Consider the following 13,451-nt stretch of genomic DNA (forward strand, 5'->3'; position numbering starts at 1 on the left):
TTAATGACATTATACGAAGATTCTTATATATGTATTAGGTTGTGTAATAAGTTTGTTCATATTTCTTTAAAACAGTGCTAAAAATTATTATTTCTATATAAAATCTACTTTACCAACGACGTATTGTTTTGCAAATGGATTAAGTAATGTATTTAATCTATGATTCCAAACTTTTCGTCCTTTCATCAAAATGTTGTGTATTTTTAAATCAATTTATTGAATGATTATTTAACAATTAATATTTGCCAGTATGCCATTTCTTTCATTAAATGATGCAATAACAAGCAATACCTATTCATGCTACTTGTATATTTATCCATTCCAGTTAATATAAACAGCTAGTAAATATACTAATATAATAAACATGATTTAATCCACCACAACAGTGCATTTGTCAAAATTTTTGAGTCAAAAATTTCAACTGTAATCTGATGACGCAGGTTAATTCAGCAAACGTGCACTTGAGAAAGAAGAAAAATAAATATATAAGGAAAAAATCACGGTTGACGCGAGGTTAAGTGCGCTGGAAAAGTATGTATGTATGTATCCTTTATTGCTGCAAGTGGACGGCCCCTTTCTTCTTTCGCGACTCCTCGAGACGCACGCACGTTTTCTTTGGATTATGCAATCGCTTTCGTGTGTACTAGTTTTATGCGGTGTTCGTGTCGCGAGATCCGATGATAAACTTTGCGACTTCGTCCCTTTATTTCTTTTTTAAAAAATATTTGCCACAGGGGCTGGGATAACGTGGCTCGTTGGCATACTGTTACGAAACGAAAATCACACGGCTGATTTTTAACAACTAGGAACGTCACGTTTCTATGGTTCATAAATACTGCGGAAATATTCGAAATATAGAAAGCGGAATTATTCGTGAAATTATAAAATTATTATAGATTTATATTGTAAAATTGTAATTTTATTGTAATTCTGTATAATACTGTTTAAAGAAGATCATTATCGTAAATTTGACAAAAAATTAAATTCGAAAGTAATTCCTTCAGATTTATTCCATGTAACATTAAAATAATATTTAAAATTAATTGTATTTTATTATCATTGTTAAATTAATCAATTTTTAATAAGAAAAGTTTGATATATCCCGTAATGAATTATTGATTTTCTTATTAAAGAAAAGACAAGCGTTTTAATGCACATTAAAGGAGTATCGATTAATAATAAAACTGATTTCGTGACTACGGTGATTGATTCTGCAACTGAAATCGGAAATGGGATGTATTAGCGGTTAACCGGTTAAAGCTTTACCAATGTCAATCATTTTATACATCCGTATGTAAGAATTGCTGCCGGAAGTGAAGGAAATATCCTTTAGTTTCTATTATGGAAATCAAAATCTACCGTTAAAATCGTTAAAATATTAATTTGTCTTAAATGAGTATTCGTAATAAGCCTGGATGAATTATTTGAAAACTATAAAAAATGAGACAATGATAAATAATAAAATAATGAAGAAATGATAGATAAAATGATAGATAAAAAATATCAAATTACAATTTATTTTCTCAAACTTTTTATAATCTGAAGAATATTATTTATTAGAACATGTATACAGTATACTAGAGATTGAAAGTAAGGACGAGTTAACACAGTCTATGTTAGATGTGGATAATTTGTGCTTAGCCACTACGTGCGCACATGTACTTACATATACATATTAGTATACAATTCCGTGCTACATTCTTTTAACTAATTCAAAGTTCTTGTAGGTCCAAGTATACTTAGTAAAAACATTTTTGTTAGCTATATCAACGGTGTAAGTGGATATATTGTATACGCATCTCGATAAGGGAAATGATAGTTTTCAGTGGTACACATCTGCTATAGTTGTATAATTCACTTACATATGTGCAATTCCACTGCTTCCATTGTCGTGGTATACAGAAAATTGTAATACTCAACAAAATTATATTACAAACAAGAATTATATATTTTGGACCGGAATGGATCATTAATATAAATTAATAATATTACTGGATAAATATTAATTCACATCTATCATTATGATTTCCATTTGATTTAAAAATGCTATTTAAAAATAATTTAGAAAGTGATAAATAAATTTTAGAATATTATGTTGTAACATTTCACTATGCATATAGGTCATTGAATATATCGAACATCACAGGTGTACTAGCGTTACAGCGTTACTTGGCCCACAGTAAATATCTAACGAATCTGTCAATCAGGCCTGTCGCTTGCGTGACTCGATGAACGATCCAGAATCAGAAAAACAATCCTCGTGGAAGACGATGAAGGACCCATGGTTTCCTTCAGACGAGACGTAACGGTGGTATGTCCAAGTGCCTGGAGTTTACTTTATCTATGACAGGATCGACAAATTCGGGGCCTCTGCAGCCCCAGAAGGATTCCTCGCCACTTCCGGCACGATCCTCTCCCCTCGATCTTTATTCGACACCTGAGAGCCCAACTCTTCGAGCTCACCGTCAACGACACTCTCGAAAGATGACATTGACCTCACCGAACGGCCAACCAATACAACTGACTCCTCTTTGGGAACATGTGGTTTGTATAGTCGTGCTATCTGATTAATGACTTCTGTATTTGATGGATTACTGATGAGCAACAGAGATTGGTGATGACGAAATAGAATTAACGAATGAATAAAGATATTTTCTGCAGAGAAAATTGGAGAAGAATTAGTTTACAAATGAAGACCATAGGGGAAAGCATGATAAGCAATTTAAAATTTAATTTTATCAAAAACTGTCGTAGTATTATATATATATATATATTCTACATTATAAATTTCATAGATTCATTTATATATAGAAGGCTCACATCTTTCGATTTAAAGAGATTTAAAAAATCAACAAAATTGTACTTGTCAACTTTTTTCCATGTAGTTTTCAAATGGAAATGTTTTGTTTTTATGAATATAAGAGGGTCTAGAATTTCTTACATTGTTCTAGAAGAAATTAAAAGTTATATTACTAATTACATAGCAAGAATTATAGAATTAATATGTTTTGAACTGAACGTCTTTTATATGTATTCTTGTACAGGTACGCACCCGAAAATTTCCAAGCGAAGTGGATACCCATTCGACGTTCCTGGAGATATCCGAGAGACTGCGTGATCCAGAATGGGAGGTGCGCCAGCACGCTCTTCGTGTGCTTATAGACGTGTTACCGACTTTGAATGCTGACATCGTGGACAAGGTCATGCAACCAGTGGTACCCGAGCTGGTCAATAATTTGGGTCACTCTGCTCCCGCCGTTCGTAAAGGCGTCTTGGACGCCTTCCGAGTTTTTCTCATTCATAGTCACGACAGGGATAACACTATTAAAAACGTACGGATATTTTCCAATTTCCAATTCTAATACTCGTTTCTGTCTATTTTGAAATTTTACGAACTTTTACATTTTCTTTATTAGATTATCGTAAACAACTCAAAAACATTAAGCTGCGTTCATATTGTGTTGTCATGCTCATTAGAAGGGACCCATGTATATTAGTAGCACAAATACAGAACAGCGTACAATACTCGCTCAAGAGGCAGCACATTAACGTATTACGTTGAAGTAAAGAAAATATGTTCGCAAAAAATTTGTTGTATTTTATTTGCAAGCTATTCACAAGCTTCAATGCGGATACGATCTTTATTTAGTTCATAATCAGTATGTGGATGCTATATACTAATATTAAATTTAATTCCATTCTCTTTTCCCTTTCTACATCAATCATCTTTACCGATCCCAGCTTTCAAAATTTTCGACAAACATGCCGGACATGTCCGTGATGCGCAAGCAATCCATGACCTTGTAATCTCCCCACTATCTTTGTATTATCGTGGATCGATGTCTAAATGCAGTTGCATCGACCATTTTCTTGCAGATTCTTCAGGATGGGCTGAACCGTTCGGAGGTACGGGACTCCTTCCAGACTAACGTGACGACCGGTGTGATCTTAAGCGTGCCTTCGTTGCTATTTCCATCGACCAACAGCCCATTGCCCGATCCTCGACTCGTGAAGGACGCGACGATAGCTCTAGCCTCGCGTTTAGCTCAGGTACCGCATCAGGAAGCTGTATTAAAATCGTTAATGAAGATCCGGGACGCAGTTGGCATAGCAGAATTCGAGAGTTACTTGGAGGACTACGACAACAAGCTGAAAAGAAATATTGAAATCTTGTCCAAGATCTACAATGTAAAATCTGCTAAGAAAAGTTCTAAGAAAGATACAGGTGTTAAGAACGTGGAGAAAGTGGAGAATAAAAACTTGGAAGGTAAATGGGAGAGCGATAGTGACACTTCCGGTATTGCTGAAGAGGAGGACGAAGTCAATAATACGATTATGCCTGCTGCTAGGATCGTATTAGAAACAGAGATTAAGTTTAACGAGGAAACAGCCATCACTATGACTATTCTTGAAGAAAAAGATGACAGTGAACAGGAGCAGGATGGAGAAGAAGGTGGAATTGATGTAAAAAACGAAGCTGAAGGGAAGGAAGATCCTAATAAAAGAAAAACGCCCAGAAGAGTTCATTTTGGGGGCGAAATTGTTAAACTAAGAACTCCAGATAGTGATGATACAGAGTCTCTGGAATCTACTCCTAAAACTAAGATTCCACTTCCGGTTTCTCCAGTTACCAAAATGCCCATCACTCGACCTAGACCTTCTTCTCAGCCCTGTAGTCCTCATAGAGAGTCTTGCAAGCCTAGAAGAGCGTCTAGATCCGTTTCTAGTAGTCCCAAAAGAGAAATGTATACGTATAATGCGGATCTGAGTCCTAAGAAGAGTATTCTTACTAGGACTAACAGTCCATTGCTTAGCGGAGCTAAGGCTCTTGAGCAGTTGAAGAAGAAGAAAACCGTGAGTAGATCGGAGGATAAAGATGGTAAACATAATATGGACCAGAATGGAGACGTTAAGTGCATGAAGATTATTGAAACGGGTGGGAAGGTGAAAGAAGTCAAGAAGGAAGAGATTAGGTTGGTCCAGAATGCTCAAAATGTCATTTTGGATTCAAATGTAAAGAATAATAATTCTGAAAGTTCTGAGGATGAGATTTTATGGAAAAATGAAAAGCAAGATGTTTCGTTGACAATGGAGCCCGTAATTTCTAAAACCTCAAAATTAGAATCTGACGATTTTGGAGCCCAAAATAAGAAATTAGATGTTAATAGGAAAAGTAATTTAGAAAATAAAATATCCGAAAATGTTCAGAAGAAGAATACAGAAGAGGAAAGTAAATCTTTAAAAAATTACCAGGAAGTTGATTCTTTCTTTGGTTCTGTGGTGAAGAATAACGAAATGGAACAGAATTATTCGAGAATAAATCAAGATCAAATTAAGGTGAACGAGAATGAAACTGTGCAGAAAGATTTTGCGAAGTTAAGAGGTTGCATAACGAGTAGTTCGAGGAACGATAATGGTGATCGTGAGTCGTTGAGAAATGTTGATTGTGAACGAACGTCGAGGAGTAATCGCGATAAAGGGGGTGCAAGTGTGATTGAGAAAAGTGGCAATACTATTTATGGGGTTGACGAGATGGAATCTATAGCAGGAGAGCCAAGCTGGGAGGAACTTGGACTGGTTGACCAGGAAGTGTTAGAGGATCTGCATAATAAAGTAAGTTTTGCAATAAAGGATTTTATTCGTGCATGTGTATACATATCTTGAATTATTTATTCTATATAGTGTAGTGATTAAATATAATTTTATAATTAACTTAGAGCATTAGATCTAGTAGAAATTTAGAGAAATAATTTCACTTTTATTTATACTATTAACTTTTATCAAGCATTTGCGGACATACTACTTAAACCTAATAATTTTAATTATTTACATCACGAATTCTCGTTCCTCCACTTACCTAGATACTTAACTGTAATGGAACTAATTATTTCCATCACGAATCAGGTTTCTATTTTTCTGTATAGTAGATACGTATGCACGTGCGAAATTATAGCTGAATTCCCTCGAATCTAGTCAATTCTCTTGTACGTAAGTACATATCAAAACAATGAATGTGCGAATTTCCTCTGTTTCTGTAAAGAAAGACGCTGATTTCTAAAATATAGTTTATAGGAATAAAATTTCGCTCATGATTAAAATCATAAAATTTTTATAATGGAAATTATTCCACGATCTATCGTGTAGGAAGGATAATAAGAATGGATATTTTTCAAGAGCCTAGAAGAATCGATGCTCAACAGGAACGGCACTCGTAACATAAGCACTCGACGTTAGTTGCTCATTTACGTGACTTTTAAGTTAATCAATGGTCTACGTTAATGGCCTATGGGCCCGTTCTGAATTTTTTATCGATCGATGCATCGAGTATATGCACAGTTGCACGCGAAAGCTATTCGGAAATTCGGGAAAAAAGAGACGAGGGAAAAATTGGACAAAGAAACAAAGAGTCGATACACGCATAAGCGATTCTAATTGATGGCGTTTAAATCACGTTACACCACGCGACGAACTTTTGCCGTGGAAATCGATTGACCTACTTCGGTGTAATGTATCAGAAAGATCTGTCCTAAAGTCGATGGTTCCCCTTTTCGACGAATTAACAGCTAAGGAACGAAAAACTGACACGCTCTGTAACGACTCATTGTTATAACAGGAAAATCCTGTGGTATGACGCTTACTTTAGGTATAACCTACTAATCAGATTATTTATTAACTGGAAGCAGCGTTGAGTCAAAGTTATTTCGAATCTTTTTCATTAAAAAATTTATTCCCTTCATTAAAATTCATTACTACTACTATTTACTGTTTAAGTTTGAAAAGTATGAAAAGGCAGTTGTATAAATTTTATAACGTTAATCAAATTTCTCGAAGAAATATTTTTCGGAATCAGTTGGTTATGAGAAATAATAGCTAAGTTTTAATTAATGATAACAGGATGGAAAATGGATGGATCAAGGGTAGAAACCATCGATCGAAAGATCTCGTTTCTATAGAAAAATTTATTATAGAATTTTAAGAAGCTGTTGCGTATTGGTAATAGTCGTCTGGCGAATAATCGAAAAGCTCGAAATCCAGCTTAAATTTTTCATAAAACTTTTGTACCAGTTCTCTGTTCAACTGACCAAAATATATTTTCGATGCATTCTGATAACCACCACTATGTCGCCATCTTGGTTTAATCACATCTTCAAGATGCAACTTATGGATCGTATAAATCTGATCCTGCCATAATGTTTCTACCTATAAAACGTTATACTTTACGACATTCTGACATATTTGGACATTTCTGTAATCTAATAATAACATCATGCAATTGATCTACCTTCGCAAGAATGTCGTAATCAATTGCACAAGGCGTGCAGTACAAATAATACGGCATCCAATGATCATCTCCATAATTTGCCAAATCAGTGTGAATTAAGTATTGCACAAATTCGCGGAAAGTTGGCTCGATTCCCGCTGGTGGAGGTTCACCGTTTCGTCTGATTACCAGATCTTCTCCAGGCGGCATGAAATTCGTCTCTTAAAAAACGAGAGTGACAAGCCTCGCCATTAACCCAGTGCTCGAGCAACGAATAACGTACATCACGGTCGATAACTTGTCGTGACTTACCACGGTACTTTTCAACAATCTTGCTGCCGTACTTCCGATAAAAGTGAAGTGTCCCGTGTTCCCTTCCAGCCACAGAGTTTTCCAGCTTATCGCGATACGCGCTCAGCAATCTTTCAAATGGGTGCCTTACTACCAGTAGTTTCTTCGTCGCTCTTAGCGCCTGCGTAAGTTTCACGGGTTTAGTCACTTTTTACACTGTTGATCGCAATTTAAATCACTGGGCTCTGAGAGAGCGAGCGGGATTAAGACTAGGTTTCTGGAATTAATACTGTTGCGGAGTTCGAATTTTTAATTCTGCTTCGTTAAGAAAGTTATTCATTATACGAAGTTTGAGCAAAATATGAAGAGGCATATCTGGTATATTTCACTGGAACTTAATAGAAAAGCAAGATATAAAGAATTTACTAAGGTGTACAAGACAAAGTTCTTATCCGTGGTCAGCTAGCGAGACGCGATTGTAATAAATAAATAGTTACGTCTTGTATCTATTTATACCTTAATAATTACATCTTGTATCTATTTATACCTTAATAATTACATATTGTATCTATTTATACCTTAATAATTACATCTTGTATCTGTTTAATTTCGTTAGTTATATAATTGGGAATTATAGATATACCGTACACATATTAAACGTGTAATTAGTAAAATTGCGTGAGTAGAGTTTCGATGACAGATGGAAGTATACCTCGTCCGCTTCTGGAAACTCGAGTTCCGGTATCGCCTTTCTGGCGATGGTCGATATCTGCTCCTTTCCACTGTTTAACTCCTCCTCCCTCACGTTCATTAGGAGACATAAATTGTAAATCCACGTTGTACTGCCGGCTTTGTAAATTGGACAGTATGAAAGATCGCGTGATCTGCGTGGCAAATAATGTAGATAGTGCTGCTAATTGAATCGGTTATTGTTAGAATAATCACAACGACCGATTCTATTTAAACACTACTATCTTCAACGCGTGAAACGTTCCCCTTCATTACTCATTTGAATTGATCGTGATGTTTATTTTTTAATTTCGTGGAATATATATTACTGCTATTAAATGAAGTAATTGAAAAATTAAGACTTTTAAGCATTATTCAATATAATGTCTTAGGTAAATAAGTAGCAGTTAGAAAATGGTATTTCTAAGTATTGTTTAATATTTTAGTAAGTAATATGTTAAATTAAAATTAATATTTTTGAAATAATTCACTGTATTTACAAACCTGAGAATGTAAAAGACACTATACTGCGGTGCTGGTGGATGTTTAAATGCAGAAGGCTTATTAGGATTTTTGTACATCCCTAGATTATATTTTTGACACGTGTTTCTCACGGTCAACAACCGCTTTGAATTCTCCACATCTGTTGTAATCTAAAATGACCAATTTTGAAGTTGATACGTATTATAGACACGTAGTAAACTCTTTTCTTTCCATTTTTATTTCGTTTTCGCAAACTTGTCCATAATTATTAAATTTATTCACCTACCAGTAATTTCTCCAGATCATTGAACTTTGGTATTTCTTTATTTTCATCTCCCACGAGTAACGATTTTATGATGCAAAAGATCAAGCCACAGCCAATAACATATTTCAAAATTTGGATAGTGATTCTTTTATGATTTCTAAACATGGTGAAGTTTATTCGTTCTAAGAATTATTATTAAACTTTAAAGATTATTTCACTCATTGTTATATGATAAAAAAATTATTAAACACTAAACGCTTTTTGTACACTGTCACAAACATGATCAAAGATTATTTTTAAAGATTGATTAAAAGATTTCTAAAAATATTATGTAAAAATTGCGTGTCATTTCACAGACGGAAAGAATATTTAAGAGAAGAATGAAGTAAATATTCGTTCTTCCTTCTGGCAAGACGCTGACTGACCGGTTTCGTGTTGTGTTCTGACACTGATGGATCTAGCAACTCTCTAAACCCGTGCCAAGTATCTTTACGTCGAAATTTTAAATTTTACATTCGAATTCTCCAAGCTAATTAAATATTTTCCTACGTGTTTTATTTAAACGTACAGCAAAATATTGTCTTAACAGTAACATGAGTATGTTCAAGATCTAGAGTCATGAAAAAATTCTTGTTATCACAACACAGGTTGCTTAAACGTTTGTAAATAAAGAAAAATGTATGGTTACGTTGATAAACATTTATTTACACTATAATCTAGATTAAAGATATCTGGTGCTATCAAGTAAAGCCGTTCCTGGAGTTAAGTTGAAGGCATTTCAGCACGAAAGAGACTCCGTTGCATACTAATTTGGTTCAGGTATTTCGATGGTCAGATCGATGAGTAGATAAAAAAATATATTCTCGTACTGAAATTAGATCGTGTAACGTTTAAATCTTTTACGGAATTTTACTAGAACAGAGTTAATTATGAAAATTGCTTGATTAAAAGGAACCAAAAGTTGTGAATTTTCTTTTTAAATCGTCTTTTACATTCTTATATTTTCACTATTTGAAGATTTTTGTATTTTTGATGATAAGAAAAACATTTCACGTAACATTTCACGTTGAAAATAGACATAATTTGCAAACTAAAGGTAACATATGTATAAGTAATCTTTGATTTATTCTTTATTATGGGTCGATGTCTTTTAAGTTTTATTCAAAAATGTTATACGAAAGCTAAGAATATTTAATTTTGTAATTTTACGATAATACGATATTATTAATTACTCATATCTTAAGTAATACATGTATGTTTTGTGCAATAATCTGTTAATGTCAGTGATTTAAAACTGATACACTTTCAAAAGAGAAAGTAATATAGCTTTACGCGATTATCGATATCGTGAAAAAATGTTGCGCTCCTCGTGACCGTGAAAGTACCTTTCTTTCATTCAGTGGAAGTTCAAGGTCGCTCTATGCCTTTCCATGAATGTCGCGCACTTACATACCGTGTAATAAGAAGTAGAAAAGCAGATAGAATCGTTTAATATCGATTTCATACGTCACATATCTAATACTCAGTGCAAAGTAGCGAGATTCCTTTTCACACACGAATTAATTATTTATCTAACTTTTGACTTTTTTATTCGGTTTTCAATCACCATCTTTTTAATAATCGCTCTGTCAAGAAACGGGACAATGCATAGTAAATACAAAATGAAATATATAATGGAAAATGATACAGTGGAATTTCGCTTATCCGAACATGTCGGGGACAAGGCAGTTCGGATAACCGGCGAGTTCCGATAATGGAGTTTACCAGCTATCACAACCAGCTGCTTTTATTAGTTCCGACATAATAGGAGCCGACGTTCTGATAACTTAAGTCCTGAGATTGAACAATAATTTCGACTCAGACTTTCAGTTGCGTATCACACGTGTACGACTTTAGCCCTTTGACTACTGTTAGTGTCTAAAGGCGCTTAAAAAAGTTGCTCTTATGACATACTGTAGGCACCTATAGAAGGTCGGAAAATTTTATCAACTATAAGTTCCAGCAGATTTCACTTGAACCAGATGTAAGTGAATGTTAATTGAACAATTACATATTCCGTTAATCGTATATTATTTAAATACGTTTATTTTACAGTTGTTTCTTGTTATACCCTGAAAAAGGAAAAATTGGGAGAATAAAGAGGTCAGAAAAAGTACACGCAACATAAAACAACGAATGATTCATATTCTGATTGTGTGGAAACAAATGACTTCGAATAAATGAGAATACGAATGAATAAATGACATCGGTTTAATGTAGTGGAATTCAGTGTTTTAATTATTTCAATATACTTTCTCAGAAATGCGCGCCTAACAAAAAATTTCGCCTTCCTCGGTGTATGTTGCGACTGAATTCCTGTCATATGGTACGTCTCAAAGACTCAGTCCCCATATTCAAAGGATTAACGAATGATGAATAATAGGAGGTCAGTTATAAGTTCATATAATTCGATCCTAAACAATAACTTGTTCGTATAAAGGAAATCATTTTCTATATGTATATATGATCGACTTTTATTTAATATAAAATGATACGTATTTGGAGATAAACACAACAAATTGTCATTTCAAAACAGTCGGCTACTGATTTACAAAAGCCCCATAATCAACCTAATCCTGTGAATACCTAAAACAAAACGTTGTATTTTTTACGTTTCAAATCAGGATTCTGATTTATAAGTAGTATGTAAATACGTCAACTAATACGTTGATTTTATTGCTCGTTATCGCCTTTTTCCTCGTAAAATTTCTCCACCCCTAACATCCATAAAGAATCGTAGCATACTACACGATTAGCTGGATTAATCGCACTTCCACCAAGTATTCCCCTCTCGACGACGTTCCCATCCTCGTGACAGTGAAACACTGGCTGAATTATGCATGCTGTTTCGTTTTCTACCGGTTGGACGCCATTGAAATAGTCCTTAGGCGTCTGGACGGCGCTAATATGAATATTCTACGGATGAAAAACGAGAGAGATTTCCTTGCGCGCAATATTATGCGCCGCCAAGGGAAACAAGACTCGTGAGTAACAAGAAAATAATCAGGGACGTTGTTGCGTGCAACACGTCGCCTCGCGTCGAAAGTTTCATTTCTGTGTATATGCAAATCTAGGTGGCAATTTCAGAGTTCCACGATGGATCGGATTTTACGGGGAATCTTGAAATTCGTTACGGCGAAATGCAATTGATGGTATGCTTCGTTTCGATACACCCAAGTACGCGTAATCAAGATGTGTTTAAAAGTGTGAGAAAGAAGAATATATTTAAAGAACATAATTATATAGAGTAAAATTCAGACAGAGTATGGAATTAAAAATTGATAACTCCAGGAATTTCAATCATTAATTTAATAATTTAGAAAGAGGGATTAAGATATAAAAATCAAATGGGTAAATTTATGCAGTAGTCAAACTTTACGTAGTTCCGCAATTTTCCACAGGTTCAATGGAATTATGTAAAGTCGATAATATTGATCATTTCCGTGTAAATAGAGCCGAATCGAAAAGTGAATGCAGATGTTCCAAGTGCATTGCATTCAGACTTGCTGCAACGATCGATAATGTTCACTCGACGACTGCTGATTCTTGACCAACGGATTTGCGTATAGATGATATTTTCCATATGAGCGTTCTGACAACACAAAAGTTAGTTTGTCATTGGTGATATAACAAAGAAGAGAGCGGTTCTTCAGGAAAAAATAAGTCAATTATGTCGTCAATAACGGACTATAGATCATATATAGTATATTCATTCTTCACATATAATCAAACATATCAAATTTTTTATCTTATTAGAAGATCAAGTTAGACAAGGCGATCAAATAATATATGACAGAAAGATTCTTATAGTGTCATAAATTAAGAAATATATGAATCAAATCAATAGGTAAAATATTTCCAACTAGTAAATGTCAAATATAAATGTCCACTATATTTAAAACATAGCATCATAAATAGAAATGTAGATGTAAAAATATGAAATGTTTAATATATAAATATTAAAGAAGAAGTAGTGCCTTCTAGATTATTTCTGAAGTAGAATATTTATATACAACCCTATTCTTTGTTCTTACATGTCCTTCTTGTATTCATTGTTAAAGTGGTGTTCTTCGTATTAAGGTAATCCTGTAAGAATTCATAGTAAACAGAGAATTCATTAAATATAAAGAAATAATTAAAGAAATAGAAAAGGTTAAATGGAATTATATAAAATGAGAAAACGATTACAGGACGACTGGCGTGCTCGTGTCAGAGGTTTAGAACGAGTAGCGTCCGCCTTGCGAACGTCTTCTGCTCTGATCGCGATAGAACCGCGATTAGGATCTCTTTTGCATGCAGTGCTGGGCTGTGAAAGGAGCTGTCGTGTAGCTGCTGCAGGCTTGGCCGTGGCGAAGGTAACTCGCAAATTTGCCCCCTTAAATC

At 34.4% G+C, this 13,451-nt stretch overlaps 2 protein-coding genes across 3 annotated transcripts in view; one reads left to right on the plus strand and one right to left on the minus strand.

The window, feature by feature from the left end:
- Positions 1-13,451, plus strand: part of LOC117163172 (uncharacterized) — a 29,590-nt gene that overhangs the window by 998 nt on the left and 15,141 nt on the right. For both annotated transcript variants that reach the window (XM_076625407.1, XM_033345214.2), the window contains exons 2-5: positions 2,208-2,544; positions 3,045-3,332; positions 3,877-5,613; positions 13,259-13,423. In XM_076625407.1, the coding sequence (XP_076481522.1) occupies positions 2,314-2,544; positions 3,045-3,332; positions 3,877-5,613; positions 13,259-13,423 (2,421 nt within the window). In that variant the 5' untranslated portion in view covers positions 2,208-2,313. The remainder of the gene's footprint in view (positions 1-2,207; positions 2,545-3,044; positions 3,333-3,876; positions 5,614-13,258; positions 13,424-13,451) is intronic.
- On the minus strand, positions 6,940-9,682 carry LOC117163176 (carbohydrate sulfotransferase 11). Its single transcript, XM_033345222.2, has 6 exons — positions 9,051-9,682; positions 8,786-8,934; positions 8,265-8,436; positions 7,574-7,733; positions 7,283-7,482; positions 6,940-7,200 (listed from the first exon to the last, which is right to left on the minus strand). The coding sequence occupies exons 1-6, from the start codon at positions 9,192-9,194 to the stop codon at positions 6,973-6,975; spliced, it is 1,053 nt and encodes a 350-aa protein (XP_033201113.1). The 5' UTR covers positions 9,195-9,682; the 3' UTR covers positions 6,940-6,972.

This window comes from Bombus vancouverensis, chromosome 2 (genome assembly GCF_051014615.1).
Source record: "Bombus vancouverensis nearcticus chromosome 2, iyBomVanc1_principal, whole genome shotgun sequence".
NCBI lineage: Eukaryota > Metazoa > Arthropoda > Insecta > Hymenoptera > Apidae > Bombus > Bombus vancouverensis.